Source organism: Rousettus aegyptiacus, unplaced genomic scaffold (genome assembly GCF_014176215.1).
Source record: "Rousettus aegyptiacus isolate mRouAeg1 unplaced genomic scaffold, mRouAeg1.p scaffold_m13_p_8, whole genome shotgun sequence".
Taxonomy (NCBI): Eukaryota; Metazoa; Chordata; class Mammalia; order Chiroptera; family Pteropodidae; genus Rousettus; species Rousettus aegyptiacus.
Window position 1 is genome coordinate 67,287,316 of NW_023416311.1, and position 28,000 is coordinate 67,315,315.

General features: G+C 32.7%; 1 protein-coding gene across 1 annotated transcript in view; it reads left to right on the plus strand.

Annotated features, from left to right (window-relative positions):
- Positions 1-28,000, plus strand: part of AP3B1 (adaptor related protein complex 3 subunit beta 1) — a 206,305-nt gene that overhangs the window by 18,256 nt on the left and 160,049 nt on the right. Inside the window, exons 2-5 of the mRNA XM_016118856.2 lie at positions 11,039-11,114; positions 21,695-21,769; positions 27,121-27,216; positions 27,811-27,971. Of these exons, the coding sequence (XP_015974342.2) occupies positions 11,039-11,114; positions 21,695-21,769; positions 27,121-27,216; positions 27,811-27,971 (408 nt within the window). The remainder of the gene's footprint in view (positions 1-11,038; positions 11,115-21,694; positions 21,770-27,120; positions 27,217-27,810; positions 27,972-28,000) is intronic.

Consider the following 28,000-nt stretch of genomic DNA (forward strand, 5'->3'; position numbering starts at 1 on the left):
ACTTATTTACTTAGCATATACCTTCCAGGTCCATCCATATTGTTGCAAATGGTTAAGATTTCATTCCTTTTTTTATGGCCAGGTATTCCATTGTATATATGTACCATATCATCGTTATCCAATATTGATGGGCACTTACGTTGCTTCCACATCTTGGCTATTGTAAATAATGCTGCAGTGAACATAGCGGTGCATATATCTTTCCAGTTACTGTTTTGGATTTCTTTGGATAAATACTCATAAGTGAAATTGCTGGGTCATAAGGTAGTTCTATTTTTAATTTTTCGAGGAACCTCCGTACTGTGTTTCATATTGTGCCAATTTGCAAACCTTTTGAAAAAACTAACAATCCAGTTAAAAAATGGTCAGAGGACCTGAATAGACATTTCCCCAAAGAGGATATAGAGATGGCCAATAGACACATGTCACTAATCATCAGAGAAATGCAAAGTAAAACCGCAACAAGATATCACTCACACGTATCAGAATGGCTATCATCCATAAATCAACAACAAATGTCGACAAAGATGTGGAGAAAAAGGAACCCTCTTGCACTGTTGGTGGCATTGCATATTAGTGCAGCCACCATGGAAAACACTATTGTGTCTTCCTTTTAAAATGACATCCTTTTTTATGTCTTGGCAACGTATCTTCAGCTTTTGTCTGAAAACCACTTTATTTCATCTTCAGTTTTGAAGGCTATTTTCAATGGATATAGAATTGTATGTTGATTTTTTTTCTTTCAACCCTTTAAAGATATGACAACATAGATGGATTTTGAGAGTGTCATGCTAAGCAAAATAAGTCTGACAGAAAAAGTCAAGAACCATTATGATTTCACTCATATATGGGATATAAAACTGAAAGGAACGAACAAGACAAACAACCAAAAACTCATGAATATAGACAACAGTGTAATGGTTACCAGAGTGAAAGAGGAGTAGGGGGAGGTAGAAAAGGGTAAAAGGGTCAACTGTATGGTGACAGAAGCAGAGGAGACTTTCGGTGGAGAGCACACAGTACAGTGTACTAATGATGTATTATAGAATTATATACTTGAAACCTATATAATTTTGTTAACCAATGTCACCCCAGTAAATTTAATTAAAAAAAAAAATTAAAAAAAGATGTCATTTTTATTTTCTGGCCTCTATGTTTGTTGAAAAGTTGGCTATTAATATTAGTGTTGGTCTTTTTAAGATGGGGGGCTAGCAAACAGTGGCCTATTTATATAAATAAAGTTTTATTAGAACACAGCCATGCCCATTTTTTTATGTATTGTCTGTTCTTCAGATATATTTGTGGTTATTGAAAAGGTCAATATAATATTGACTAAAAATATTTTGAGATGATATGGCCTATAATGCCTAAAATATTTGCTATCTGATCCTTTAAAAAAGGTTTACTGACCTTGTTCTTAAGGAAATGTCTTCTTTTTCTCTACATGCTTTTAAGATTTTTCTCATTGTCTTTGATTTTTTAGTGGTTTGACTTTGCTATATCTAGTATAGTTTTGAAATATGTGAGATTTTATTTTTCCTCAGTTTGGAAAAATTCTTAGCTATTATTATCTCTCGAAATACTTCTTTTGTCTTATTCTCTCTCCCCTCTCTTTTTGGGGCTCTCATTAGAGGTATGTTAGATATTTTGACTATTTCTTACATGTCTGATAATCTATTCTGTATTTTTCATCTTTTTATTGCTTGGTGCTTCAAATTTTATATTGATTTGCCTTCAAGTTCAGTAATCCTGTCTTTTGCTATTCCCAGTCTTCTGTTAAACCTATGTAGTTTAACATGTAAGTGAGTTCTTAATTTCCTATACTGTATTTTTCAGTTCTGAATGTCCATTTGATTATTTTGTATAGATTCTACTTCTTTGTTGACATTCTCTATCATTTGATCAATTTCATCTGTCTTGGGAGAGACTTGAACTCCAGCTTTTCTTCTCAGCAGCGCATGGTTGCTGAAACCTCTGCTCAGGTGCTTAACATCCTAACTGCTGTTCCTGCTGGGTTTCCTGGACTCTTGCCCTGTGAAAATCTAGCCAACTACTTTTAAAGGAGTTTGTACACAGATTTGTGTGTACCTTTTCACTAGTTACCTCCTCTGTAATTTTTCTCCTCAAGTTCCAAACCCTTTTGGTAGCCCTGAACCTCAACATTTGTCTCCCCAAACTGTTAAAACTCATTTCTCTTTGGGCTCTATTCTCCCAAATGGCAATTTGAGAAATGCTCTCAGGGAAGAAAGCAGGTCTGAATGAGGATCTCACTTTGTGTACTTCTCTTCTTTCCAGAATCTTGGCCCTAAAGTCCTGCCAGTGTTTGTTGATCTCCAGTGCCTTCAGAAAGTTATTTAATTTATTTTTCCAGCTTTTATAGTTATTTTCTGTGGCAGGTTTAGTTTCTTAAAAGCTACAGCACCATGGGCAGATCTGGAAGTCACTACAATATATTTTAAACAAAGCAGCCAGAATGATTCTTTTACATATATTAGATCCTGATTCTCCTTTATTTAAAGCCCTCCAATGGTTCCTTATTTCATTCATAGTAAACACAAAAGCCTTTAGTATCATTTATTCTCCTTTCATTGTTTTTTTATTGTGTGTGTGTGTGTGTGTGTGTGTGCGCGCGCCTGTTGTGCTCTTCCCCTTCCCTCCCCGCCCCGCCCCAGCCCCCACCCCCCACCCCCAACGCCCGACCCCGCACCCCAAGTATCTGCTTGGCTAACTCCCTCACTTTCATATCTTTCTTATGATGTCTTTTTATTTAGCCTACTCTGACCACCCTATTTAAAATTGCTGCCTCCTTTCCCTCCTGCATTTTCTCTCCCTCTGATGTATTTTTTCCCTCATATCAACTCATGACTTATAATCAATATATTTATCACATTCGTTGTTTCTTATTCGAATGAAAACTTTATGAGGGCAAGGATGAAAGGATTTTTGTCATATTTGTTCATTGGCGTGTCACAAATTCAAATGGAAAGCAGATGAGAATAGAGTTACAGAATCTAAGGGAGGAGGGAATTTAGGATGGAGGAGTAGTGGTTGCTTGTATCAGATGTAGAGGAATAATCTTAAAATATTCATGAGATATTGTGTTGTATTTTTTAATTAGAAAGTTATTTGTTACCTTGTAGTTTTAATAGAGGAGTAAGAGAAAAGATTAGCAAGGGTCGAGGAAGTGGTGATAGCAATTTTAGACTATTCCCTTTTAACTTTGTGAACAATGTAGGAGAAAAAGTTCATGGTTCCTTCTTTAAGAGGGTTAATAAATAGATGGATGATTAGGTAGCTGGAGTTTTCTGTTTTTACTCACTCTTGTATAAAGTGACAAAAACTATTTTGGGTTCTTCGTATGTCATCTAAGATGACACTCACTGACCTGAAAGTTACTAACCCTACACATTGTGCACATAAACTTACTGTAGAGGCCAATTCCTTTAGCTGCATGGCACCGAGAAAAAAGTGAATTCTGATTCTTGTTCCCAGCCTTTTTTTTTCTGCATACCTATTCATGTGTACAATGCACTGCTTTGAGTAGAAACATCTTTCATTTGAGTGGTTCTCAAAGCATGAAAAGGTGTGCATGTTTTAGAATTTTTAGCAGGGCTTAAAAAAAGTATAGCTATCCCCTCCTCAAAGGTTTCAATGTATCTGATTGGAAATTGCTATTCCTTATCACTTTTCTCAGTCCATCATTCCTGGATTTAACTTTCAGGTTTTGCTTTTTGTAGTATATAAATTTTGGTGTTTTGAGGGAAAATAAGGTAATTATGTAGATCTCATACTGGTTTATTTATTTACTTATTTTTTAATTTCCAGTCCACCATGGGTGGATGCTTCTATAAAATTCAATAAAAAATAAATTACTAGGAAAATAAAATTTTGAAAAAGCACATAAGTCCCAATTTTTTAGTAGAGTCAAAAGATAGAAAATTACACTGTTGAATTGCTCTGTCAGGTTTCTTACTGAGTTTGCTTCCAATTTCTGTACATATTTCCACATGGATTAATAACAAAAATTTGTGGACTGGTAATGGTTTTTGGACTAGACTTTCTTGGATCACACTCTGCATATCACTGATACAGTATACAGTGCTACAGTCTTCATTTCTCCTTAATTTACATTGTCTTTAAAAGGAGTGGAAGGTTTTAAAGGGTGAAGGATTATAGATTTTTTAAAAAGAGATAAATTTATACTATGTAAAAGCCCTACTACCTCCTAAGTTCTTACATGTAACTGGTAAAATGTTGCCGTTGGTTTATACTTGTTGCTTTTTGCTTGTACTGAAATAAGAATGACTTCTTGGTAATAGTAAGATTTTCTTATAACATTCTAATTACATATTTTCCCCTGTTCCTTGAAACTAAAAGCAGGCATATTTTGAAAATGAAAGGAAAAGTTATACCACTTAATACCACAAGATGTCACTTATGTAAAAATAAAGTTTAGTGCCCTAATACTCGACAGGTAAGTAGGTAAATGAAGAACTGGGTAAACAACAACAGCAACAACAAAAATGTGTATTTGAAACAAATATTGGTTTTCAGCAGAAGCAATGAAAATACTGCCAATTCAACATTATTTTGAATCAGTTCTTTCGATGTTTAGCAAAAAGGATATTTTAATTTCTAAGTTAATGCAGTAATATATAGGCCATATTGGAATCTACCTAATGAAGGAGGTAGATCTAAAATAATTCAGTACAAGTGAACATATTTTGAGGGTAAACTAGGTGTTATGAACTCTCTAAAGTTTTTACTGTTTTGGCGACAAGCAAAGAGGAATATGTAAGCTATATCAGAATTTTCAGTAGGTCTTTATATTTGTGAGATGTTGAATAATACACCAGGTTGAAACTCTCTGGGGTTTTTCTTGTCTTTTCTCTGAACCTCAAAGTTATTAGCTTTCTGTCCGTTGTTGAAGACTATCTTTTCTGTTAAATATGAAGAGCAAAACCTTTGGCTTTAATATTGGGTTCCTGTTTTCTTGTTTTTAGTTTGAGAGAGCCTGTCAGGACTAATGGTGGCTGGGAAGGGGACTCTGGCATCTCAAACTTAAGAGAAACAAACCAAGTTTCCATTAGGCCATGAGTAAGATACACTTGGGATTAGAGGTTGGGTCCTCAAAATTGAAACTTCATTATTCTTCATTGTTCACTTCTCTCTTTAGATAACATTGGTGAAAAAAAAATGATGGAAAACTCTTGGGAAAGAAAAGTGGATCAGGCACAGGAAAATGAATTTTCTTTCTTTTTTTGACATGTATATGTGTGATCACATTTTCTTTCTATTTAGTTACTATCTAATTACTTCAGTTTTTGTTGTTGTCGTTTGCTTTCTTACACCAATAAGGTTTTTAAGGTTTCTGTTAGGTTTTGCTTTTTTCATTTATAAAAGTATACATGATCATTAAGTTAAATATGAAAATAACAAAAAGTAGAAGGAAAAAAACCTCATATGTGGCTCCATTAACTTTCCTCCTTTTTCAGTTATCTGTGCAATGTGATCGAGTCTGAAAATTCCTAAATTCCTTACAGTGTACATTTAGTATTTGAATATTTGGTAGTTGTATATCCTCATACATAGTTTTTATATATTGCTGTCTCTACTATTTATATATATTCTAACTGTACTTTTAATTAGAGTAAAATAGGTGTTGTAATCATTTATTTTTATGTCCCACTAGTGATCACCATTGCCTTTCATTTTATAAGCTGCTTGGAAAAGAAGAGTAATTTTTATAATAAATTTTATTGCCTCTACTCTTTTTGGAGATAATGAGCTTAGGTTTCATGTGGGTCTTTATTTTTTTTTTTACCACAATGACAGTTTGTAACATTTAACTCCTGTATTAGTTTGCCAGGGCTGCCATAAAAAATGCCACAGATTTGATGGCTTAATCAATAGAAATTTATTTTCTCCCAATTCCGGAGGTTAGAAGTCTAAGATGAAGGTGTTGGTGGGTTTGTTTACTTCTGATATCTCTTTTCCTGGCTCGTTAGATGGTCACCTTCTTGCTGCATCTTCACATGGTCATCTCTTGGTCTTTGTGTGTTTGTGTCCTAATGTGCTCACATGAAGACATCAGTCTTATTGGATTAGGGCTCACTAATAATGACCTCATTTTACCTTAATTACCTCTTTAAAGGCTCTATCTCCAGTCACATTCTTGGGGGTAGGACTTCAACATGAGTTTTGGAAGGGACATAGCTCAGCCCATGACACAAGATTGAGCATTCATTCTTGATAAGTGCTTACTGTCCACATTAGGCCTAAATTTGTAAAATATACAAAATTAAAGTAAGTATTTTTATCAAGGTTATCTATTTGGAGAGTTAAAGAAGTTCTTCTGATCTACTTTTAAACCTGAACTGAGATGAAAGGGCTTCTGATACTTTCTTTTTGATGATTGAACTCTATTGCAAACTCTTTTCAGCAGAGTTTGTTGTAAAAACTATGAAAGATGGCTGATTGCAAACTTACAACTATTGCAAGTAGTTAATTATAATTTGTAATACTACAGTCTTAGTTTCCTATCAATTTCTTGCAGTCATTTAAGAGAACTTTCATTTGATTTATAAAGTAAGATTCGGGGATTTAAATTTTTGCACAAGCATGACGCTTAAATGTGATAACTTAATTTCAAAGTATGAAAAATGGTGGCTTACCTGATCTCTAATAATGTATTTCTCAGAAATAGATGTATCTCTTTTAGTCTTCTTTTGGAGAACTAAGCATCTAATTCCCACGTGAATAAAACGTTATAAAACTTTTTTATAACGACTTAATGGAGGTATTATTTGCATGTAACAAATTATCCACTTAAAGATTATAATTAGGTCTTTCGATGAACTCACCTGTGAAATCACCACCTCTATTAAGAAGATACAGAACATTTCTATCATCTTATGGAATCAGAAATTTTTTTATGTCTCTTTGCTGTCCATTTCTCCCTCTACCCTATGGCATCAGGATACCACTGATCTGCTCTCTGTCACTACAGATTAGTTTGCATTTTCTAGAATTTTAAATGAATGTTGTATGTGGCTTCTTTCACTTAGCATCTCTCTTGTTGCAATGTATCAGTAGTTCTTTTTCATTGCTGGTTAGTATTACAATGTATAACTAAATCACATTTTACTGGACATGTAGGTTTTTTCCAGTTTTTTACTATTATGAGTAAAACGTCTGTGAATATTCATGCCAATCATTATGTGGAAATATTAGTATTCCTTTGGGGAATGAAATGATTGAGTCACATGGTAGGTTTATGTTTAAATTGGAAGAAACTCCCAGTTTTCTAAAATGGGGGTTTTTTTTGTATCCCCACCAGCAGTGTGAGAGAGTTCTAATAGCTCCATAGCTTTGGCTACATTTGTTATTGTCAGTCTCTTAATTTCAGCTATTCTAATGGGTGTGTAATGGTATCTCATTTAATTTGCATTTCTCTGATAATTAATGACCTTAAGTATCATTTCATGTGCGTATTGACATTTCTAATCTGTTTTGAAATGTTTGTACAACTCTTTCGATCTGTTTTTTTTTGATTGGCCTGTTAGTCCCACAAATGAGTTGTAATTGTTATAAAACTTATTAAAAATTAATCTTTTGATTTTAAGGTAATTGTAGATTCATTTGTAGTTATAAGAAATAATACAGAGAAAGCTTGTGTACCCGTTACTCAGTTTCCTTCAGTGATCACAACCAAGAGGTTGGCATTGCGATAATCTACCAATCTTGCTCAGATTTCCCCAGTTTTATGTTTAGTTGTGTGTGTGTGTTCTATCCCATTTTACTACATGCATTGGTTCTTGAAACGATCACGACAGTAAAGCTCTGTAACAGTTCCATCACCACAGGGGTCTTCTGTGATGCCCTTTCACGTGTTGCTCATTCCTGACCTTAATCTTCAGTAACCACTAATCTTTCTCCATTTCTATAATTCTGTTATTTCCAGAATATGTAATGGAATAATACATTGTGTAATCTTTTAGGATTAGCTTTTCTTACCCAGCATGCTTCTCTGGAGATTAATCAGAGTTGTCCCATGTATCAGTAGTTTGTTTTCATTGCTGAGTGGTAGTTCATGCTGTGGATATACCACAGTTTGTCAAACCATTCATCCACTGAAGGACTTCTGGGTTGTTTCCGTTTTGGATAATAGGAATAAAGTTACTGTGAATTCTTGTGTTCAAGTTTTTGAGTATAAATTTCCATTTCTGGGGGATAAACACCTCAAGTGTACAGTTACTGAGTTTTATGGTAATTGCAGGCTTAGTTCTATAAGAAACTGCCAGACTGCCACAGTGACTGCTACCTTTAACATTTACCACCAGTGTTTATGAGTGAATCATTTCTTCTATGTCTTCATTGTCATTGGGTGGTGTTACTTTTTTTTTTAAAATGAGAGCCATTCCAATAGATATATGGCGACATCTTGCTGTGGTTTTAATTTGCATTTCCCTAGTAGCTAATGAAGTTGATCATCTTTTCATGTGCTTATTTGCAGTTTGTGTAGCTCCTTCAGTAAATTGTTGTCAATGACTGTATTAGTTTGCTAGAGCTGCTGTTACAAAATCCCACAGCCTAGGTGTTTTGATCAACAGACATTTATTTCTCACTGTTCTTGAGGCTGGAAGTCCAAGATCAAGGTGTTGGCAGGTTTGGTTTCTCTTAAGAACTTTCTCTTTGGCTTACAGATGGCTGCCTTCTCTCTGTGCACTCACTGAAGTCTGACAACCTTCCTTCATTTCTTCCTGTCTCTCCCCTTTGGTCCAGTTTCTCTGCTTGTATAATCCCATCTCTGTACCTGGTTTGAATGAAATGTTTGATTGTATCCATGAGTGATACACATGATGTCTTTATCAAATGATTTTCCAGCCACATACTTGAAAAGGTACGAAGACGCTTTTCTTGTTTTTCTCAATATGGATAGGTGGAGAATTGTCCAGATCTTCAAGTTCTAGTTCCTTTTTGCTTAAAAAATTTCTTCAGTTTAACTTTCTCATTTTACCGTAAACAACAAGGAGAAACCAGGTTGAAACAGTTTGGCTAATAATCTTCTCAGCCAAATATCCAAATTTATCAAGTTAACTTCTACTTTCTACAAAACCCTAGAATACAATTCAGCCAAGTTTTTCGTTGCTTTATAAAAAGGATTGTCTTTTCTCCACTTTCCAGTAACATACTCCTCATTCCCATTTGAGATCTCATCATAATCAACCTTTAACATCTGTATTCCTACCAATGCTTTCTTCCAGACAATCTAGACTTTAAATGTACGTATGTATGTACACACACACACACACACACACCCTTGAAACTGTTCCAGCCTCTACCCATTCCCCAGTTCCAAAGCCTCTTCTACATGTTTAAGTGTTTGTTATAGCGACATTCCACTTCTGGGTACCACAATCTGTAACAGTTTGTTAGGGCTGCCATAACAAGTACCACAGGCTGGATGGCTTAAACAACACAAATTGATTTCTCACAGTTTTTCCAGAAGTCTAAAAGTCCAAGTTGGGTTTCTCCTGAGGCCTCTCTCCTTGTCTTCTCACTGTGTCCTTACGAGTCCTTTTCTCTGTGTTTGTGCACCACTGATGTCTTTCTTTTTTTAGGAGGACACCAGTCTTAATTGGATTAGAGCCCCACCCTTATGACCTATTTCACCTTAATTACCTCTTAAAAGTCTCTATTTCCATACAAAGTCAAATTGGAGGTTGGGGCCTCAATATTTGAATTTTGGGGTGGGGGAGCACAGTTCAGTCCATGACAATGTCTTTAATCTCCCTTTTTTTCATTGATTTTTTTTTCTTTTTACTGTTGAGTTTTAGAGTTCTTTTTTTATTTTATATACTAGTATTTAGTCATATGTACATTTGCAGATGTTTTCTGCCAGTCTGTAATTCTTTTTTCTTTGTCCTTAGAGGATTTTTCATGGAGCAAGTTTTTTACTTTGATGCGATCCAATTTATCAGTGTTCCCTTTTATGGACTGTGCTTTTGGTGTCAAGTCCAAGACCTCTTTGCCTAGCTACATAACTGTTTTACAAATCTGTCCTGCTGTGTCATGGGAAACATAATTAGAAATTGTAAAATATAAATTTTCTTTTGCTGGGGGATTTCGTGAATTTTCTGGGGAGAAAGTCATTTGGAAGAATCTATCAGGAGACAGTTCTTCATGGATTTTTCTCATTTTTTGTAGCTCTTCTGTGTAAAGGCATCACTAGTTTGTGTTCTGCACTATCTTTTAAGGATGCTTATATAGCAAGTAGCCTTGGAAGAGAGAAAATGTGTACGTCTTTGGCAAAGTTATTTTTCACTGTCATTTACTTGGTCATTTAAGCTGGGAATGGGGGCATCCTTTTTGAGTGCCCTGTCTCATCCTTTACATTCAGTCACTGCATCCCACTGAGTTTAACTTCTAAGTAGTTCTTGAATATCGTTCATTTTCATCCTATCACTAACTGCTCTGGTTCATTACCTCATCCTCTCATTTAGATGTTAAAATTGCCTTTACTTAATTCTTCAAATTAGGGGATATCATTTGGGGTTTCCCTTTATATTTATGCTCTTTTGGGGAGGGGGGAAGGTAGGGAGAAAAAAAGGATGGTATGTGTGACTTGTAGCTTTTTTTCTATCACTGTTCTTTTTTGAGATAGTCTAAAGAACATTTTTACTTTTAGGCTTATGAAAATACATTAGTGCTGAGTCAAGGATTTTTTTTTCTCTTTTCTGATGATCATACAGAAGAAATTTTGGGATGAGAGAATCTGTATGCCTATATTCACATTGATACTTTACCCAGAACTGAGGCACAGTTTTGTAGTTTTATTTAATCGATGGGCTTTATGACATCATCACACTTGATATTATTTTGTAGGGTTATGATGAGAAATACATATTTAATTATAAATAACAATGTAGTTATTTAACATTACCTGTCATATTATTTCTAATTCTTAAGAAAATAATATATTTTAATAGCTGTATGATATGAAAATCTAATTATGGAAATTTTTTCTTTTATATAGGAATGAAGATCTAAAGCAAATGTTGGAGAGTAACAAAGATTCTGCTAAATTGGAGGCTATGAAACGAATTGTTGGGGTACGTAAAATAGATCATTTCAATTTTTGGAAAACAAACATGTAGTGATTAGGTTAAATGTAGATTAAAGAATATATTACATACCAAATGGAACATGCCATTTGCTTTTCAGTGTTAACTTAGATTTTAATGTCTAAAATATTTTGGAAAAAATATAAGAGTGTCAAAATGCATAAACTTGAGTCCTAATTCTGTCATTTCTTTGTTTTGATTTCCCTATCTCTAATATCAAGATATTTTTCCTATTAGATAGAGACTTCCTACAAAGAGCGGTACTAATTAGCTAATGGATTTTTTTTTTGTCATTTAATAACCTAAAAATTGTGAGAGCATTTTCTTCTGTGTTTCACATCCTATTACTTCCAGTAGAAATGTTTTATTCAGTTTAGTAGCTTAGAGCTTCTAATGAGTATTAGTAAAGGTAAAAGCATTGTCCAGTTTTCAATTGTAATGCGAAATTCAAACAACTAGCTAATATTAGTAGAGGGGTACATTTTCAGAGAGCTAAAAATACAATGCACTTCCTAATTATATATAAAATCATTAATAAAATATTTTTGGTATTTGTTTTGCACTTGCTTTTTCTTTTCCATTTGATTTTTACATTCACAGTGAAAAAACTGGCTTAACTCAGTGACTAATGCTAAAGATCTTTTGTCTGCATGGAATTATATTCACAAAATCTGTCTTTTTCATTACTACTATGGTTTTTATCGCCACCATTGCTAATTTTATTTTCCACACATTTTTATATAATAAGGTCAAAACGTAGTAAATTTGCATAGTTGCACAACTATAAACTTGTAATAAGGTGACAAGACAACTGCCACCATATGAGAGTTTGAAATTTTTCGTTTCTTAACATATTAAAGTTCATACCTCATTTCTGAAAGATGATTATGGGTATCAATATGTTTTGTTAAAAGGTGAGTTGTTATGAAACTCAAATATATAAAAGTCAAGGACTAATTATATCTATAGACCTCCATAAATTACTTGATTCTTACATTCAAGTTTATGGGACTCAGTAATATAGAGGAAATGTTGAAGATTCTTTTGTAAATTTTTTGTTTTTTAATGTTATGCTGAGCAAATAATAGCATTTATGGACAGGTAGTCTTGCTTTGCATGACTTTGATATGTGTCAATTTTGGTTACCACAGATTAGTTAAGTAACAGCAGCACCCCCCAGACCTCCAACATGGTTCAAAGTTCAGTTACTATGGTATATTAATGTAGTAATTGAATCATATGCAAACTTCACCAGCAACTCTTCCGTCCACAACTAACTGTATAGATAACAAATGTGCATCATGATTAGTGACCAGTCCTGTCACTTCTTTCAAAGTCTTTTGTGTTTGGTCACTGTGTATTGTGCACACTTCCTGCACAGACAGGAAGGTCTTTTAACTAGAAAAATGATCAGTAATTATAAATGATTCTTTTACTTTGTGTAACACTCTCAAGATGATCTATCCATATATTTGCAAATGGCAGGATTTCCTTTTTCTCATGGCTGAATAATATTCATTATATATCTCTCACATCTTCTTTAGCTATTTATCTGTTCACAGACACTTAATTTGTTTCCATATCTTGGCTACTGTAAATAGTGCTACAGTGAACATGGGAGCACAGATATCTCCTTGAGATAGTGATTTTATTTCCTTTGGGTATATACCCAGAGATGGGATTGCTAGATCATATGGTAGTTCTATTTTTAACTTTTTGAGGAACTTCCCTACTGTTTTCCATAGTGCTGTCTGTACCAGTTTATATCCTCACCAATAGTGCACAAGGCCTCCCTTTTCTCCTCGTCATTGCTAACCCTTGCTATTTCTTTTTGGTGATAGCCATTCTAACAGACTTGAGATGATACCTCACTGTGGATTTGATTTGCTTTTCCCTGATAATTAGTGACGTTAAGCATCTTTTCATGACCTGTTGGCACTCATACAGTGTTTTATGCCAGTTGTAAGTCAGAAAGTCTGGAAAAAACATTCTTTATTATAAAATGATGTAATTATATATTTGTAAATTTTCAAATAATATTGAGGTATAAAAAGTAAAAGTGTCATCTTCTAGATAAACTTTAGAATTAAATTATCAAGTTCTGTTAAAAATTGTTTTTGAATTTTGATTAGGATAATATGTAATTTATATATTTCTTTCTTTCCCTTTTCATTTTTCTGTTTTTCAGTAGCATTGTATCTTATTTTATAGTTTTCATCATAGAGATCTTGTTAGAGTCATTCCTGGGTATTTTAAAATTTTCGTTGCCTTTATGAATGATCCCCTTCCTTATATTTTCAGAACTAATTATTATTGATGTATAAGGAAACAAATAGCTTTTCTGTGTTTTTACATTTGGCCTTCTCAATGAACTCACTTAGCTCTAATAGTTTTCGGTTTCTTTGGATTTTCTGGATCAATAATTACATCATCCGGAAGTTTTGAGAGATTTATATTTTACTTTTAAATATTTTTATCTCATTTATTTTTCTTTTCTCTTTGCATTGATAAAGCTCCATTGTGATGTAGAATAGTAGGTATGGGTGTAGGAAGTTATCAGTTATCTTGTTTCTGATTTTATTGGAAGTATTTGTAATGTTTTACTCTTGAGATATTACATGTTGTAGAATTCTGGTAGATACATTTCTATGTATTTAAGTGATGTCGTATTATAGTTTTCTCTTTGTCCTCTGGTGAGGTTTTCAATTAGGGCTGAGCTAGATTCATAGAATGAGTTGTAATCTAAACCATCTTGACCGGCTCCAAGGTTGCAGAGGTTTCTCTCTTCCCCTATATTTAGCTTTTATGTTTAGGTCTAGGATCCATTTTTCATTACTTTTTATGTATGGTATGAAGTAAGAGCCAAGGTGTTTTTCTTTCTTTTTTTTTTTTTTTAACACATGCATATCTATTTTCCTCACACTATTTGTTATTAAAAAGCTATCTTTTCCCCCACCTTCAGTTTCAGCCTTCAATGAAATATATATGGGTCCACTTCTGAACTCAGATATTCTGATTCACTGATCTTTATGGCTGTTGTTTCGGCTAATTCACTCTTGATTTCTGTAAATTTAAAGTAAAATACTGCGAGTCTTCTAATCTTTTTTTTAAAAGATTGCTATGCTTTTTCTATATTCTTTGCATTTCCATGTAAATTTTAGAATCAGCTTGTCAGTTTCTGCACACAAAAAATATTCTGGATATATTGGAAATTCATTAAATCTGTAGATCAATTTTGGGAGAATTGACATTTTAATAGTAGTTTGTCTTATGACCCATGATCATGATTCTGTCTCTCTTCTGTTTAGGTCATCTGTAATTTCTGACAATAATGTGTTATAGTTTTTAGTGTTAAATTTTAAGTTCTATTACTTTATTAATACTTTCTCTAAGTACTTTGTATTTTTGAAGGGTTTTAAATGATATATTTCAATTTTCAACTAACAATTGTTTGCTAATTTCCCCCTTTATTAAATAACTTATGGTTATTTTGCTTGAAACTTTTTTCCAGTGAGCTATTATAGCAATCATTTGTTCAACTTTTTCCAACGTTTAATAAGATTTCTAGTAAGACCAATATTGTTATGTAGAAGCTTTTAATATTATTTAAAATTTTTTATGTGTGTGTGGGTATCATTTCAAAACATCTTTTGGGTAGAAATAGTTTGCTAGAGGTCAGTCAGCAGATTTTTATATTGGCTTCAAATTTTCTTGTATTTTCTTAATGTAATTTTTAATTTGTCTTTATAATTTGGATTTCATGAGCCCTACATACAGGGTTTTATCACCTCGTATGATTACAGAGTAGTGAACAGCTTTTAAACATTTCTAAATTTCAATCTGCCAAAATTTTAAATGTTATATGTTTGTTTTACTGTATTACTTTCTAAAATATATCAAAATGCTGACAGGGCATATCTGACTATCTTTCACAGTCAGTGGTCCTGTGATTGAACAGAGAATGTTGTCAGCAATAGCTACCAGTGAGAAACCGTAGTGATAGTCACAGTTCATTTTGTTATCTTTCTTTGGTAATATCTGAGACTTATGTAGAATTGTGGTGTTATGTTTCCAATGTTTTATATGTTGATAATGTCTGATGTATGCCAGAGCATCCTTAGAGGAGGAAAGCTACATACCTAAAAATCTTGTGGTCACTAATTATGTAGCAGGACTCAAGTTGAACCACACATACAGTATTTTTCTTGATAGTTCTGAAAAATATGTATTTAATGTTTATAGCACTTGCTTGTGTTTTATCTTGGCTTGGTGAACAATGGTGAACTAAGGTGAATTTGAAATGTATTGTTTTATATAGTGAATTCGTAATAATATATTTTTTAGCTAAAATACTGATGAGTTGATTACCCAGAGACATGGAGGAATGGAATATTTGGTATATTGAAGTCTTTGATAAAATTCTTAAAATTCCTAGTAGGAATTTTGATATATATTATTTTATAGCCATATGCATTACAGGGTATTTGGTTGGATATTATTGTCCCTAAAAGTAATTTTAGAGTTCCAGATACTTGGTTAAATACTTAAAAAATAATATTAGACCAAATACTAATGGTACATTATTGTTGTAGAAAAAATTGAGAAAGTCCATGTAAGAAGAGGAAACTAATAATATGCATAATTCTTACTGTCACGAGTTAATGATCATACTAAACATTTTGGTCTAAATCTTTCTGGACATTGCCCATCCCTTGCTCTTTCTTCCTTCAACAAAAATATTTCACTGTGTGAGTACTTTAAAGTAAAGGATTCATTTATTTTTTGCTCTTTGGTTAGAAATTGCTTAAAAGGCTAATATTTTTCTACCATCTTGTTATGTATCAGGACCAGTTCCTAAAAACAGGCCTGATTTTTCATTATAGAATCTTAGTAGGTTTTCTGATAGTTTTGCTTAGTGTACTTTCTGGGATATAAATCAAGAGTTGGTTCATTTTCTGTTTCTTAATTTATTCTTGGTTGTTGACTCGAGTTGTGTTTGGGTCTGAAACTCTGTAATATATTTTTTCTTTATTTTTTATTGTTACCTGTAAATTAACTAGTATTTGTAAATTAACTAGTATTTGTTTATGAATTAAAAGTTATGAACTTTTGAAATAAACCATTTTTATTGCTGGAGAAAATGAAGGTAGTTAAAATTGTTATGGAATTAAAGCAGAGTTCTCTTTTTTCCCCTTGAGTTTAAAAAACTAATGTGGATTTTTGGATTTAGAGTATTATTTAATATTTAAAAAAGAATATCAACAACATGAAAATCAGTCATTATAATATATCACATTAACAGAATGAAGAGAAAAAACATGTTATCTCAGTTGATACATTTGAAAAAATTCAACACTCTTTCATGTTAAAACACTCAACAAACTAATATTAGAAGGAAACTACTTCAACATATTAAAGGCCGTATGTGAAAAACCCATAGCTAATATCATATGCAATGGTAAAAGACCAAAAGCTTTTCCTCTGCAATCAAAAAGAAGACAAATATGTCTCTTTTGCAGCTTCTTTTCAACATATTATTGGAAGTTTTAGCCAGAGAAATAGCAAGAAAAAGGAATAAAAGGCAAATTGGAAATGAAGAAGTAAAATTATCATTGTTCACAGACAAAATAATTTTATATTTAGAAAATGCGAAAGATTCCACACAAAAAAAAACCCTTTTAGAACTAATAAATAAATTTAGGAAAGTATATAAAGTCAACATGTAAAAATTGTGTCTATACACTGATAATGAACAATACCAAAAGGAAACTCCTAAACAGTCTCATTTACAATAGCATCAAAAATAATAAAATACCTAGGAATAAACTTAACCAAGAAGGCAAAAGGCATATAAACTTGAAAAGTGCAACATGTTGCTGTAAGAAATTAAAGAAGATACACATAAATAGAAAGACATCCTATTTTCATGGATTAAAGTACTTAATATTAAGATGTCAATATTCACAAAGCCATCTATGTATTCATTGTAATTCCTATCAAAACTCCAGTTATGTTTTTTGCAAAAATAGAAAAATCGATACTGAAATTCATTTGGGTCCTGAGTACCCAAAACAATGCTGAAGAAGAACAAAGTTAGGAAGCCTCACACTTCCTGCTGTAGTAATGAAAACAGTGTGGTACTACTAGTATAAAGACAGACACATAAACCCAATAGAGAGGCCAGAAATAAATTCTCATATATGGTCAAATGATTTTCAGCAAGGATGTAAGACCATTCAGTGGAAAGGATAGTATTTTCAATAAATGGTGTTGGGAAACTGCATATCCACAAGCAAGAGAATGAATTTAGAACCCTACCTTATACCTTATCTTAAATAAGTCAAAATGAATCAAAGACCTAAATGTAAGAGCTAAAACTATAAAATTTGTAGAACATAAGGCAAAAGCTTCATAACATTGGATTTATTGAAGGATTCTTAGCAATAACACTGAAAGGTGAGCAACAAATAAAAAAAAAGTTATCAAAATTTAAAAAATGAAAATTTAAAAAACAAACAGAGACTCATGGACATGGACAGTAGACTAGTGGTTACCAGAGGGCAGAGGGGTGGGAAAGCAGATAATGTAAAAGGGGTCAAATATGTGGTGACAGAAATCTACCTATGGGTGGTGAACACGTAGTACAATATATATATGCCTTACTGTTGAATTGTACACCTGAAACTTATTGGATTTTGTTAACCAATGTCACCATAATAAAAATAAATAAATAAATGAATAAATAAATAAAAATTGTACATCAAATGACACCATCAACAGTGTGAAAAGGCAGCCCACAGAATGGGGTAAAATATTTTTAAATCATATCTGTTAAGGAATTAATATCTAAAAAATGTAAAATCTCATAGAAGTCCACAACTAAAGAGCAGTCCAATTAAAAATGGGTAGAAGACTTGTACATTTACTTTTCTTGTCTCATATTTCAGTAGCAGGTAATATTAGAGCCACTTATGAACAAATGTTAAGTTGTGCTAGGGAAGGAATATCCTATATCTACTTATTCCTCCGATGGTGGTAACTAATGAGTAGATAGTTTTCTAAACTATCTCAGGTGAACCACATCTATAGAAATTTTTTGAAATTTCTGCCATGTGTATAGTATCATTCAAATAAAAAATATCCTGGGTTGACTCTATAACAGAATAGATATAATAGCAGAAAGAGAAGTTAAAGACATCATTAGATATTAGTCGATTTGCAGACTAGATATTAAAAAGAAAAGTAATGAACAAAGCCCCAGGGTTGCGTTGAATAATATCAAAAGATCTAACAAATGTGTCCAGAAAGAGAACAGAAAGAGATTAAGGTAGGAAAATATTCAAAGAAATAATGGCTGAAAACTTCGTAGACTGATGAAGGACATGCATTTGTAGATGAAGGAAACTCAGTGAACCCCAATCAGGGTAACTTAAAACTATTTCTAACCAAATAGTAATTGAACTGTTGAAAACCAAAAATAATGAAAAAATCTTGAAAGTGCCTGGAAAGCAATGATACTTTACATAGAGGGGAGCAGTTATTTAAATAACTCCATGTTTCTCATTAGAAACCATGGCAGCCAGAAGACAGTGGAACATCTTTAAAGTATAGAAGGAAAATAATTGTTAACCTAGAATTCTCTATACAGTGAAAATACTCTTCAAGAATACAGTAAAATAAAGACACTCATGGGTGAAGAAAAACTGCTTTAATGAACTGTAATAGAAGTTCTTTAGGCTGGAGGGAAATGATAACAGGTGGATTTTGATTGAGATCAGTTGAAATGGCAAGTATCTTGGAAACGTAAAGGACTAATTTTGTTCTTCTTAAGTTATACCACTGTCAAAGGTTTTCAATGGATGTAGATGTAATGTACTGTATAATAGCAGTAACATACAGGCTTGCAGGGAGGTGGGATTAAAAGAGCCTATAGGGTTGTAAGGTTTCTACATTTTATTTGTTGTGGTACAGTATTCTAAGTAGACAAAAAGGTTTGATTATCTGATAATCCCTACAGAAGAACCACTGAAAGTTATACAAAGTGATATTGTCAAAAAGTCAATATAAAAGTTAAAATACTAAGTGCTAAAAAATTACCAAGTAATGGAGATTGATGATCAGAAGAACAGAAAACACAGGGAATAAACAGAAAACATAAGATTGTAGACCTATATATAAATACAATAATTATATTAAATATAATTGATCTAAACTCACCAACTAAAAGAGGTTGTCAGATTGGATGAAAGCATTGAGATGCAAATATATTTCCCTAGGAGAACCTGATTTTAATATAAAGATATAGATGGAGTAAAAATATAAGGATGGGAAAATATATACCATGCAAATACTAACCAAAGCATAGTACTCTCTTTTACCACTTCTCATATTACATTCATTTGTTTATTGTCCTTCACCCTCAATAGAAGGACTCATTGCCAACAGGCAAGGACTTTGTATTGTTCTTGGTTGTATCCCCAAGACCTAGAATAGTCCCTGGCATGTAGTGTGCTCTCAGCAAATATTTGTTGAGTGAATTTGACAGTAGGATTTTTTTCTTCCCTCATGTATTAGCATCTTTTTGAATATCATTCTGTAGAATAAAGTTGAGGAAATCTTAGAACAGGATGTAATAGGACAGGATCTCTGACTTATTAGATAATCATTGAGTAACTGAAGTAGGGGCCCTAGAGAACATTTAATCCCTCTTTCCTTATTTTACAGATGAGGAAATTGAGAGAGGTGTAAAAATCATATAAAGATGTTTTAGCTGAAGTATTTTGTGAACTTTCTGTAAAACTAAGCAGATTTTACAAAATGCTCAAATAATAGCACAGGTAAGGAAATAGAATATGAAAAGACTTACTTGTATTAGTATTTTAAAGCTGTCATGTAGAAAGGTCTTCTGAGAAATTGCTAACTGAGATTGTAATGCTTAAAGTATCATATAGTATTTATAAAACATTTGTCATAAATTCATAAAACTAATACTTTCTATTTTTTAAGATAGTTTCTTAGATATGGTGTGTAGTTCATTAAGAATCTCTTTCCAAAAAAATTATGCTTTAGTTAAAATTTTATTTTGTGGCTACCAGAGTCTGGACTATTGAAGAACATAAAGATATATTCTGAGAATGAGACTGGAGGATATGGGAATACAGGTAGACATAAAACTGAAATAAATAGAAATAAAAGATAGCACATTGGAAATTTCAAATGAAGAATGTAGATTAAAATATTCCAGAGGAAATTAGGATTGGGTGCCATAGTGAGCTAGGTGTTAGGAGATGGTTCTAGCAAGGGAGAATGATACAATTTGATTAGATAAAAGGTTAGAACTTAAAAAAATAAAAAAGAGTCGGGTTGGGGACATGATAGGCACACAGTCATAAAGGAGCCAGAGAATGTTCTGGTAGTGGATAGATCAGTTTATCTCGATAGTAGCATTGGTGTAGAACAATAATCCTTGATGAGTTTAAAAGAGGTGGTAGTGCAAATTGTGAGGGTATTTAAGTATTAAGTGAAATAGTTTGAATTCTTAGGCAGTCAGGGGCTTTTGAAATCTTTGGAGGGAGGTGACATGCAAAATAGCGTTTTAAGTATATTAAATCATCAACCATGTACATTATGGATAGGGGGAAGAAACTGTTCAAAAAAGCCCTTTGTGAGGTTATTGACCTATGCTAGGGCAGTAGCAGTGTGAAGGGATTAATGTGAGTGTACTAAGAAATCACAACAGCACCTAGTTATTATGCATATTCGAGAAGAGATCTAGGTAGTTCTATGGTCTTGAGTGTACTTGTTTGGTATAATTATTTGGTATAATGGTTTTTGGGAATGTTAGTGGAATTGGAAATTCTAGCATTAATGAAAGATTAGTTTGGTTTTAGACATAGCTACTTTGGGATGAGAGACATCTAATGATACCTGGTTAGAGAAGTGGAACTAAGACTTAGGGCTAGAATTTGTGGAATTGATCCCAATAGAGGTTAGAGTTAAGACACGAGGGTGAATGAAATCTTAGCAATTTGAGAAATTGTAGAAGAGTGTAGCCCAAATTGGTGGTGCAGAGAACTTGAATGGGCAGAGGACTTGGTGAAGGGAACTTTAAAAAATAATGGTTGGAGAAGTAGGGGAACCTGTGAAATAAAACCAAGGAGAAAAGACTCTGTGCAAAATAACATTTATTTTCCATCCCCCCCCCCATTGCAATGCAGTACCTCTTTAATGTGAGAATTGGAGAATGAAGAATAGTACAAATATTTTAAAAAGTATTTACAATCCCATTAGCCAGAGAAAACTATTGTAAATATTTTATTATATGTCTTAAACTGTTATATATTTCTTCCTTCAAATGTCTGTCTATTTTTGTATTTATATTGTTATGCAAGAGATTGATTGTTCTTTGACACAGATGGTTGGGATAAGTAAGATAACTGAGTTTAGCTTGTTAATTCCATAGTTTATTTGCTGATTCAATCTTTTAAATAATGTGGAATTTATGTTTTGTTTTCAAATGAATAATTTTAAAAAAGATTTGGCTCTAATATTCTGTTTTAATTCTTCAGATGATTGCAAAAGGGAAAAATGCATCTGAACTGTTTCCTGCTGTTGTGAAGAATGTGGCCAGTAAAAATATTGAGGTACTGTTCTGATTCATAATTTTCATGATTTGTTTTGTTGTAAAAAAAAATCATGTACTTTTCAGTTACTTTAAATGCAACATAACATAAGATATTTAAGTATCACTAGATTTTTGTTGATTTTTGAGGTGGGTATGTTTGCTTGGTAGGAAGTTGTGATATCTGCATGAAAGTGAAAATGCCAACGGACATACCTCCTATTTGCCCATTGTTAGCAACTGTGATCATCAAGAAATGTGTCTGGTCGTCTTTTTGAGTCTGAGAATTTTAGGAGAAGGAACAGTGTCTACTGAATAATATTTTCAAGGATTTGGTGATGTCAGGGCAGATATTTTAGGCGGAGATAAATGGAGTATAACAGGTAGAAATTAAGGATATAGGGAAAATTTTTCACTTATAATTAAGGATTAATATTATTCTTAAAGCCACACCTCTTGGTTTTGTTTATTCAGTAGATGCTCTTCTAGGGTATACAGTGTACCTCTTTAACTTATTATAGTCTTCCACTAGGATTTACAATATACATCTGTAAGTTATCACAGTCTACTTTCAAATAACATTATACAATATAGTACCCCCTCACACATCGCCCTGTGAGGTTGGTTCTGTCATTTTCCATATTTCGTATATGAAGACAGGGTAGCAGAAAAGTCACATCAAGGTCAAGGTCACAGCTAGTCTGTGGAAGAGTCAAAGCCCAAAGCCAGGTGGCTTGGCTTCAGAAACCATCTTAGATTCTTTTTATAGCATTTCTTGCCTTTTGGTGAGTTCTTTCTCCTCTTTCCATCTTAGTTCTTTGACCACTTATCAATATTGGTTGTCCTTTGGGAGGTATCTGGCATTGGTATAAATTCATTATGTTTTAGATATGGGTAGAAATAACCGACTCCTTAGATATTGGTTATAAATTAGCAAGTTCTCCCTGAACTTGTATTCTTCTTATAAACAGAAAATTCTGTAGTAGTTATTGTTCCTTCAAAGCTCTATGTACTTTTCAGTTATAATAGTAGAACTTTTCTATTTGTTCATCTTTTCCTTTACAATCAGATTCTGGTATGCTGCCTAATGTTCTGCAATAAAAATGTCCCTATAAACATAACTAGATTTGTTTGGATTTCTTTTGTTCTTGAAATATTGTTTTAGTTTTTTGAAACATGCTTAATCCTTAGATGTTTTGGGAAAACTGACATAAGCTTTGAACATAAAATTTATGTTCAAAGAATTGATTGATGTTTTATTGCTATTAAGTGCAAAATTTCATTTTTACAAGTACATGCTCCCTTAGACACACAGTTGAGCCATACGTCATCTGCCATTCGATGTCAGATGATACCAAAAGTGACCTAGTAAGCAATCAGTGGTTATAGTACAGAAATAATCAAAGGTTTAGTCAATAACTCATGAAGTTTGATGTACCAGTATTGATAAACTAATTAAAAGATCTGCCTGTGTTCTTCCAGCCTACTGGGGCTCTGCTATGATTAGCTTTACAGCAAGGAGTGTTCTAACATTGAATGAAAGTAACTGATCAGAGAATGTTGTAGTCACGGAGCTTTAAGTACTCCTATTTCTGGTCACAGAATGGTTTCAGGGAAAGTAGGCTTTCTCTGCACACCTGCAGCCAGTCAGTGCATAGGCCTCTTGTGGTCAATATTGATTGATCTTATAACAGAACTAGAACAAATTTAGTGTTTTGCAACCTTCTGTGATTTAATATTGTTATACTTTTTGCTGTAACAGTCACAAAAATCCTTCTATAATAGTGAGTAATTATAGCAATACCTGCTAGCTCAGCTGTGTTTCTGAATGTTTTAGTGTTGCCAATAGAAACCTCTGGATATATTCTGGAGCTTGTAATTCAGCTTTAAAAAGTTGACTGTACAGTTACTTGGTAAATAAAGGTGTTACTGGGAAATCACAAGATGAGGGGGTAGGTGGACTCTTAACTGATTCTTTCGAAACTTTCCAGAGAACTGTAGATGGAGATCCAAATATAATTAGTAAGGAGAAAGAATATTTTAAATGATTAATTTCTTAATGATACCCCCACATGTTAAAGACTTTGGAGATAATCTTAATACTTATTATTTCCTCATATTATGTCAATTGTCGGTGAATTATATTGTTGGTGGTAACTTAGGTCTTAGATGTAGCAGTCTAATGAAAAATATCTTCATATTTTTCAGTCTACCGTTGGGCTGTGATGTTTCTTTCATTCAGCTGCTAACTATTGAGCTCTTAGTATATGCCACCAATGTGATGAGTAATGAAAATATATAAATAGGGAATGGTTCCTGAACTAAATAATCTCATGTTTGTTCCAGGGTAGATTTGAGAAATATCTACTTAAATACCTCTTGTGTATTGATTTGATACATTGAAATTACTGTAAATCAGAACCTCTAAGTGTTATAATCTTAGGAACTTTAAAATCTGGTTGGAGAGAAAATCATCTAAACCTCAATTAGATATGTGCTTCTTAAATCATAATTTAAGAATTAAAAAAAATTACATTTCCACTTAAAAATAATCTGAAACATTGGGTATATTTTGGATCATTTGGTTGCCGTCTTGTATAGTACTAGTATCACATAATTTTGGAACCCATTTGTATAACATCACTCGGTTCCACTTGGCTCATGGACTTTCAGGGGACAAAGTGGATTGATATCATATGCAGATGCGTGGTCACTTAGGTGAGACTGTTATTGATTGGCCAGCACTCAGAGGTGTGTTTATTTTTGGAGAGAGTTTGTTTCTGGTTGATTAACATTCATAGATTGCTTAACTTCCAAAAGTTTGTTCATTTAGCTAGGTTTTTATTGATCTGTTAAACAGGTTTACAGCAGTTTTGGTGGCTGTTTGTTGTCAGTGTGACAGAAAAAGCTATCTTCATAGGGATCTTAAAAATAATTTCAGCTTGAGATTTTTGTAAAGAAGAGGTTTAAAATACTTTTATAATTAGAGAAAATATCATTTTGTGTTGGTGGACGTCTGGAAAGATAAGATTCATCCCTAAAGTGAAAATATCTTTATTGTTTTATCTGAACACAAAATTAATAAATATGCCAGCATCCAGAGATAATCACTGTTAACATTTGACTGTATAGATTTCTCAGCTTTTAAGTTTACCTGGTGTGGCTACTGGTTCTTCCTTTAATAAATGTGCTTTATTAGTCAAGTCGCTTAGCTTCTCTGTGCTTCAGTTTCTTAATCTGTAAAATAGGAATAGTAAGACCTGTTCATTTAGTAGTGAATATAAAATGAATTAATCTAAGAAAACATTTAGAAAAATACCTGGCACATAGTTAGTGCCATATATGTATTTGCTATTATTACCATATTGTGTTCATTCTAAGACATTTGTTTTCTATTTTAAAGTATCTACAATTGGGATTTACGTTAACAATTGATGGCGACTTATCCTTGGTAGGGGTTTTTATTCCTTTCTTTGTGGTTCATAATATAATGGTGCATTTTAGAATTGATGTTCTATCTTAGATTGATAAAAATGTGGTATGTGTGTATCTATTTTTTGTACACCTTTAAAAATTTTACAGGGACGTATTTTTAATGTCAGGTGCAGATTTTTTAAATTCTATATGTAGTGGCTGGATAGAATAGTGTTATATGGATAGGATATACTTTATTTTACTATTCACATATTAATAGACTTTTTATTATTTTATTTTTGTTTTTGTGTAAGATTTTGATGAATGGAACTTGGGAAACAATAGGTGATAGATAACCTGAATAGAGAGAGAAATAAAAAGTACAAGTTATATTTGGGAACTGTTCCTGTTTGACTAGAAGGGAAGTCTGAGACAGATTTTGGACTGTATTAAGTACTGAGTTAAGGATTATAGATTTTGTTTTTAAGATTTTATGGATTCATTTAGCAGTAAAGTGTAATTGGAAATTAAGTTTTTGTTACATTCACCTATGACCCTGTGATAAAGTATAGAATAATGGATTGAGATCAACTTAAAATGGTGTTTAGCATTTTTGTTAGTAATGATGATGTAGAAAATATGTTCATTAAGTTTTCATTTGTGCTCATGAAATTATGAAGAATAGCAAAATAAGCTGAACTACAAATTAAGGTCTAAAATGATCTTAGGTTAATTTTGGGTTGAATTTAAGTTGTTGAAAATTTTTATAGGTAAATGTAAGATCTTGCCCTTCTTTTAAAAGAAAAAAAAACCTCACTAGGGCAGTACTCAAGTATAGGTTGATTTAGTCAATAGTTCATTTGGAAAATGTATATCATTAAAATTAAAAATCAGTTGTATCAGTGGAAGCACCACATCTGGAACAAAGTCTCATCTAGTGTGTTCTGCTTAGACTTCATTTGTGGTTTGGAATGCCACACTGAAAGAAATAGAGACAAATTGGAGAGAGTTCAGAAGTGAGCAAAAGGTTGATAAAGGAATGCAAAACTGTGCTGTCAGGGGAAATTGGAGCGTGAAGGAAGGAAAGCCATCACAGTTGTCTTTAAAGTGCTATAGATTAATTAGTATGATATAAAATGTGGGCCAGTGTAGCACTGTTTCTCCTTTGCAGCATCAGTTCTAGCTATTTCCATCTACTTCCTCTCATTTCGTATGCTCTTTGAACATTTCATAAACTTTTAGGTATGTACTATATTGATATATAAGGAGATTAATCAGGCAGTTCTATCTGAAGATATTTGAGAAAGGAGATACAGGCTTATGAGCAGTGACAGAGGAAGCAATTTTCATTTAAATTTTCTGTTCATAATCATGTTATAAACTTCATGATTGAATTGTCTTTAAAAACAGTTTTCAGAACATACTCCCTGACTTTTGGAATTTTTATTACATTAAATTGGCATTATTGTCACATATTATTCTTACTGAGCAGATAATATCATGCAATGAATATTGGGATGTGAATATTACTATAGAATCAGATTTGAGGCTCTAGCACTTTTTGACAGATGAGGAAACATAAGCTCCTACACCATGTAGTTAGTCGACAGAGCCCAAGTTCTATCTATTATTTGTATCCCTCATTTTGAAAATGCTTTTGCAATTCAATTAATATTTTAATATTCTTTTATGAGTTTTGCTCAGAAACTTTTTATTCCCTTCAAGAGGAAGGGCATCTTGATAGGATGTTACTATTATAGATTGAATTATTAAAATTCTTATTTTAGAAGTTTTCTATGGTCATTTTTTTATTCTACATTATATTATCTTTATTTTACAATGTAAGCTATGACCATGTTCACTTATTTACTTCAAGTAAAATAAGAATACATTTTGATATAGAAAATATAGAATTTTGAATTGCTCTGGCTAGGATTAAATGATTTTTTTTTTTAACAGATCAAGAAGTTGGTGTATGTTTACCTCGTTCGATATGCCGAAGAACAGCAGGATCTGGCACTCTTGTCCATAAGTACTTTTCAGCGAGCTCTGAAGGTAAATAATAGAGTGAACAGGCAAATAGCTACAGGGTTTCTGCACAGTTATAGGTGTGTCATTTAAAGAAGTGGAGCAATAATTCACTAAGTGGCACAGTAGTGTTTTTGGAAGAGTTGAAAGGCCTCTCACAGTGCCTATTCAATACCCTTAGACAATAATTTATATAACCAACTAGACCTTGCCCTATGTTTCAGTTTCTTTATGTTTATATTCAGCATAATCATTATCATGCATCTTCATCATATACCAACTATTTGTTGATGAAAGTATGCAAAGAGGGGACATGATTCTTTTAAAGATAAAATTTGTGACCTGCAGCATTTTAAAACAAAACTCAAAAAACCTAGCCTGTTTAGTAATCAGTGATCAACTAGAATTGAAATAATTACTTTTCTTGTTAAAACATTATTCTGAGAAATAAACATTTAATCCTCTTTTTTTTCCTTATCCATTTCCATATACTGGTTGTTTATTTTAAATTAAGTAGCTTTTTTTTTTTTCCTATTGTTATATTGCACCCTAAAAGAACCTCTTAACTGTGTCATAAAGATGTCTTTGAAATTTTGATGAATATTTTTGCACTATTTTTAGGACCCAAATCAACTAATTCGTGCAAGTGCTTTGAGAGTTCTGTCAAGTATTAGAGTGCCAATTATTGTACCAATTATGATGCTCGCTATTAAGGAAGCTTCTGCTGATTTATCACCATATGTCAGGAAGAATGCAGCCCATGCAATTCAAAAATTATACAGGTAGGTGCTTGTTAGTATCAAAGATCTCT